This window comes from Chinchilla lanigera, unplaced genomic scaffold (genome assembly GCF_000276665.1).
Source record: "Chinchilla lanigera isolate Chin_1 unplaced genomic scaffold, ChiLan1.0 scaffold00005, whole genome shotgun sequence".
NCBI lineage: Eukaryota > Metazoa > Chordata > Mammalia > Rodentia > Chinchillidae > Chinchilla > Chinchilla lanigera.
This window is the reverse complement of record NW_004955406.1, coordinates 24,386,766-24,392,924: the sequence shown is the minus strand read 5'-3', so window position 1 is coordinate 24,392,924 and position 6,159 is coordinate 24,386,766. Positions and strand designations below refer to the sequence as shown.

The window sequence follows — 6,159 nt, the reverse complement described above, 5'->3', positions numbered from 1 at the left end:
TAGTACTTAAATTGGAAAGGAACTTTTTTGCACCAATTAATTAAACAACTGGAAATTTTTTAAAAATCCACATGATATATTAGAGCATTTGCCACTATTAAATCATCTGGAAAGGATACTCATTTTTTCTTCAAATAGTAGGATTAGTTGTAATTTAGTAAAGTTGTTGATTTGTTAGTGATGGTTCCATCTTAGTCAGTTTAGACAACCGAGGATAGCCAAACATTCTTTCATTGAAAACTAATTGTTTGGATAGACAATGTCATTTTCAGAGAGTTTATGAGGAAGGGCAGAGATTGAAGGATGCATGATTTAGAAGTTACATAAGGACAGTACCTTGCACCGTGAGGAAAACCGAAGCTGCAGCTGACCCGCCTTCACTGGAAGCCACACAATGATACTCTCCAGCATCGCTGACCTTCACACTCCTTAGCTCCAGGGAGAGGTTGGCCAGTGTCCTAATCCTCGCAGGCTCTGCCAGTCGAATATCTCTGCCATTCCTTTGCCAGGTTAGATTATAATCCACAGCACTGATGACAAGACATGTCAAAACAGCTCTCTCTCCAGGAGTGACTGTAACATTATTTGGCACTTGGATGACTGGAGGAGGCTCTGTATGAAATCAAAAGATCCAAATCAAGAGATCTAGAAGCCATCATGCTCACCTGTATACTGCATATGGTTCAAAACCTGAGTAAGCACTAAGTTTCTAGGTAACAAAGCTGCAGTACAATAGAACTTACTGATTAATACATATGTCAGTGACCCCCCCCTCCTCCCAATTAGGAACTAGTTAAAGGACAGTTTAAAAAGTAGTGTATATTTACATACCAAAGAATACTCAACTCCAAATCTATAAACTGTAAAGGTAAGCATCAAAAAGACATAGCAAAAGGATATGGCTGGATAGATTTAGCATTGTGAAATGAAGCACATTTTTTAATTTCAGTTTTGATAAAGGTGGTATACAGATTTTTAAAATGTAAAGATGCATATATATACACTATATATATACATATACACTATATACATATACACACTCTATACATATACACTATATATATTTAAAGATGTATATATATAGTATGTGTGTGTGTATATATATATGTATATATATAGTGTTCTTTTAAAAAGTCCACAAAGATGGCAAACACTGAAAAAACATGACAATATTGGCCTCAAGAGGGGTTACAATCTCACTAAGAAAACCAACAGCAACAGTGGACCATCATCCTCCAAGCAAGAATGGGTAAAGATAGGCGGGCTGGGGATTTAGCTCAGCGGCACAGTGCCTGCCTGGCAAGCGCAAGGTCGTGAGTTCGATTCCCAGTACCAGAAAACAAACAAACAAAACAAAAAAAAAATGTGTGAGGTGAAGATAGGTATACACTTTTCATAAATGTGTAGCCACAGAAACATCTACACAAAGGGCACTGAGTAGTGAACACACATATATTTCAGATTTGTTCAAAACCCAACTGCTAATTAAATATTTAGCCAACATTTCCAGGGAGAATCGCATATGGCTCTTGTTTTGAAGCTGAATCTAAATTCCCCCTTTACGGCTCACTCTGCCAAATGTTTTAATACCATCTCCCATAGCAATCCATTATAAATAATATAGCAATAAAAACTGATGATAATTGCTAGTTGGAAATCTATTTGTTTGTTTTAGTCAATATACAAAAGCATGTCAGATATTAAGATCAAGTTTGCCCCAATGTATTTAAAGCTATACACAAAAGCAGATAAATATAACAGGCCCAGAATCAAGACTGGAAGCAAACGTGCCAAAAACCATAGTGGTTATCTCTGAGCAATAGAAATGTTTACATATTTTCTGTTATATTTATCCTTGTACACCAAACTTTTTCTAAGTGCTATTTTTAAATTACTTTTTAAAATAAACATGAACTTTTTATTATTCTGCCATGTTTTAAAAAGCCTTCAATGAAAACAGGAAGTTAATCTAGAAGAAACAATACATGACAAAATTAGGAAGTCCTGACTGCAGTCTGGCTAGGGTTGACATGTAAAATAAAGGGCACTGTTAAATTTGTTTGTCAGATAAACATTAAATAATATTTTACTATGGTGGATGCAGCATTTGAGACACACTTACATGAAATTCAATTTTACCTGGACTTCCTGTTTTTCTATTTATTGAATCTGGCAATCAATAGGTCCTACCCCTACAGTGCTTGGTGAATTTAGGTAAGTCAACTTACTGGTAGTTTTATTTCTCTATCTGAACAATAGGCTCATTAAAATAAGTGATCTTAAAGACTTCCTGTAACTCCAAAGTCTTATGACACTAACGTATTGAAATTAGGTCACTTCTAGGTACATAAGCCCCAATCAGGGCTGTCCCAGCTCCACAACTCCCATGGGATCACATGAGGTCCTTGTTGAAACTGCATCCCAGATCATGTCTTTCCACTTCCCTCCTTCGTTACAGGTGCTTTCCTTGGAGAAATCCCCAATAATGCAAACTCTGCCTCAGAATCTTTCTCCTTCAAATATAAATTACAAAGTCAAATGACAATTTTATAAGAATTTATATGGGCAGATAAGGTTTGATGTAAGACTGGGGTTGTAACGCAGTGCTACAGTGCTCACCTAACATGCCTGAGGCACTGGGTTCAATCCTCAACACTACCACATAAAAAAAGGTTTGAAATATGTGACACTACCACGGCACAAATACCTGGAGGTACGGTGCAAGAACATCTTTATACACATGTAAATAAACTTGTTGAGGAGAGGGGAGTGATGAGGGAGAGTTATAGCAGTTTGTGAAAGAGGCTAAGATTATAAATACTAGATGATTTCATTCTGGGTGTATAAGCAAGGGCTTTCCTGAGTGAAAGCATATTGAGCTGAGGATACAGTACTGAAGCAAGATGCGTGACAAGCATAGGCCTTGGACTAAGAGTCAGAAGTCCAGGAATCTGCTTCTCATCAGCTACTCATCCCAATGGTTACTCAGTTGCTCCAGGCTTCTGTTTCTTTAGTTATGAAATGATGAGATGGTGCAGAATAACTTCCAAAGTCTTATCCTATTTTAGAAGAATATCACATAGTTGCAGCTTAAGGTTTCCTGCCACTGACAGGTCCTAAGCAAGTTTTTTTATTCAAAATTTTACTTAAACCCACAATTTCAAGCACTGTGAGTATATGTGTGTGTGTGTGTTAGTGTATATATGTGTGTATACTGGGTGAGGGATTTGTGAAATAGAAAATCAGTACAGAAAATTAATATACCTGTGCAGTACTATTAAACTACTAGATATCATTTGAAAAGAATGAGATTTTGATGCTTCTTCAGTTTTATTCATTGGTTTCCATGTACTTGTTTTAAGTAAAAGTAAAGCACAATGTTTTCTTCACCCAGTGTGTATTTAAAACAGTTAATGACCAACATTTCAAATGAATGAAAAATCCTTAAACATGTAAATAGAACAAAGTGCTAAAAAATATTCAAGTAACATATTGGTAGATAGTTAGCTCTTCTTTAAACAGCCTCAAGTGTTCCTTGACTTTATACGATATAATTACAAGAGTTACACAGAAGTATCACTACCTTCCCTACCACTGCTTCGCGAAATATGAGATGAGTGTTCTGAAAGTTGATGCCTGACCCCGCTGTGCCGATGAACAGTTCCAGCAGTGCTGCCCGACTATGACCTCAGCCCAGGCTAAGGGAAGTTCACAGTAGGTGGAGGTAAAGGTTGGTATCTAAACAACAGCTACCTCCGCGGGAAATGTCTACTCTCTCAAATCTAACGAGTGCTTGCTTGTCACTGCTGCTCTTCTAATCACTGCCATTACTATCAGCGCTTCTGCCCTTTTCTTTCATAATTGAGTGGGAAACAGCTCCTGAAAAAGATTTCCTATTTACACCATTACCCGGCCGGCACATATTAGTGCTCGCAAGGTACATGCAGGGCACACAAACAGAAAGTTCCTGACACCACACAGCTGAACTCAGCCGCTCACAAGTTCCTACTGGTACTTCTCAGCTATTTTTGCAAGGTGTCTGAATCAATTCACTCAAACCTCTTTCCCTGTTTCCCTTCTCCTAACTAAGATCTCTGAGAAAATACTAAAAGTGCTCAAGTGTTTGTTTGCCCAGAAGCTGAGCAGTGTTGATACAATTCCAATACTTCCCATAATTTTCGGAGATGAAAACCTGAATAGTTTGTGATATATGTCAACTTGCTGAATTATTTCAGAGGACAATCTTTATTTTTCTAAGAGTAAAAGAATACAAATAGTTTTACTGAAGGAAAAACATGTTTGGCTGACTTACATGCATCTGTTTCAAAGTTCAGCTTGAGCTTATCCTGGATTTCTCAACAGTATTATAATTAAAATTCCTGAATCCTAAATTATCTCAAGAAAATATAAACCAATACTATAAACAAACATATAGATTGTTGCAAATCAGCAGTAGCCATATAAATATGGCTCAAAATAAGCCATGTAAAAATGGCTTAAACTCAGCAATATAAATCCAAGAGCAATTGAAATAAAGTTTAATATATAGATATACATTAAGTGGCTTAATCCTGATCACTGACTATGTATAGATGTTTTCCCTATGAATTCTGGGAGACTAGGGGAACATTTTTTATTTTAATGTATTTTACCTTATAAAATATGAACCTTGGCTCCTATCTATTCATAGGAAATATATATATCTAAATGTCAAATAATTAGCATTACTTCTTTCCTTCTTAGTACCAAGACTATAGACATTGAGATTCTGTGTTCCTAGAATGTGATCACTTCCGCTATTTTATTCAACTAAGAAATCAGAATTCATTCATAAAAACACTCTGTTCATGATGGATATGGGAAGGAAAGGGGATGCTTACCCTTGCTATTATCAGAATAGATCCAGTCTTTAAACTTTATTTTTTCAAAGAGAAATGCCATGTAGTTATTGCAAAACAGAAATAATATCTCAGAATAACAATACTAGTAAAAACAGTAACTGCATATTAATTGTTTCTATGTGATAACCTGCCTTGTAATTATTTATATATATTATAGCCAGATAATTATCACAAATTCTCCCTCTTACTATATTATTTTATAGTTAAGAAAACTAAGACATTGAGTTCTTAAAGGCATAAGGAAAGTCAAACAGCTGGTATGTGATGAAGCCAGAAGCTGAGTTCACAATCCAGTAAGGTAGAGAAATTATTTTAAAAGATCATAAACACCATTGTATAAACACAATCTGGTAAGAAAACATCCCGTTTTATAGTTATAGTTGTATGCTGACGACCACAAAAGAACGCAGTGATAAGTACCTGAGACATCAAAAAACGTCTGTGCCCGTCCAGTCCCTGCACTGCTGACAGCAATGCATTCATAGGAGCCTTCATCAGACAAAGTGACCTTTTCAATATCCCAGTTTACAGTGGAGGATTCTCTGGGGGTGAGAAATGGAAACAAAAGTTAGTTATTATAAAAACAAGGCCCAGTTGAAAGCAATGATCTATCTATTTCTTTTTGAAGGATTCATTCAAAAGAGCGATGTAAAAAAAATACATTGATAAAACTGCAGAATTATTTGTATCTTAAAAATTACACATTTTTAATATTTTAACAAGAAAGTCAAATTTTTCTACTCAGAGTAAAAGATATAATGATGACAATAATTAGGAAGCCTGCAAATTTCTTTGGAGAACCACTTTCTGGCTGTTAAAATACAGCAGAGCGGAAAAATAATTGTTAAATCTCTCTCCTTTCCCCCTCTTTTCCAGTTTTTGACCACGTTCACTGCAGACCCTAACCAACACAACTGAACCAGCTTATTAGAAAAGTGAAGGTAAGAAATGAAATTTTCAACTCTAAGAAGAAAATTTTTCTTGATTTTCTTATATATAAATTATATATGTATGGTGCTATATACCATACCTGATTTAATATACATATACAATTTTTAAAATATCAATTTTAAGTCAAATTCTATCATTTAGACTAAAAGAATCCTTCTTCTATATTATGTATTCATTCCATTGATAATATTTTTTTTATTTTAGAAATAAAAGGAGGAAAATACTAACAGACTGACAACATTTTACAAAATAGCATAGGATCAGTACAGACATTACAGAGTTACAGAGTGGTAGGGAATTAACAATG

At 35.2% G+C, this 6,159-nt stretch overlaps 1 protein-coding gene across 1 annotated transcript in view; it reads right to left on the bottom strand.

Moving 5' to 3' along the window:
• The window catches only part of Hmcn1 (hemicentin 1), a 393,676-nt gene that overhangs the window by 230,417 nt on the left and 157,100 nt on the right, over positions 1-6,159 (bottom strand). The window contains exons 10-11 of the mRNA XM_005375081.2: positions 5,322-5,443; positions 337-612 (exon numbers count right to left, since the gene is read on the bottom strand). Of these exons, the coding sequence (XP_005375138.1) occupies positions 337-612; positions 5,322-5,443 (398 nt within the window). The remainder of the gene's footprint in view (positions 1-336; positions 613-5,321; positions 5,444-6,159) is intronic.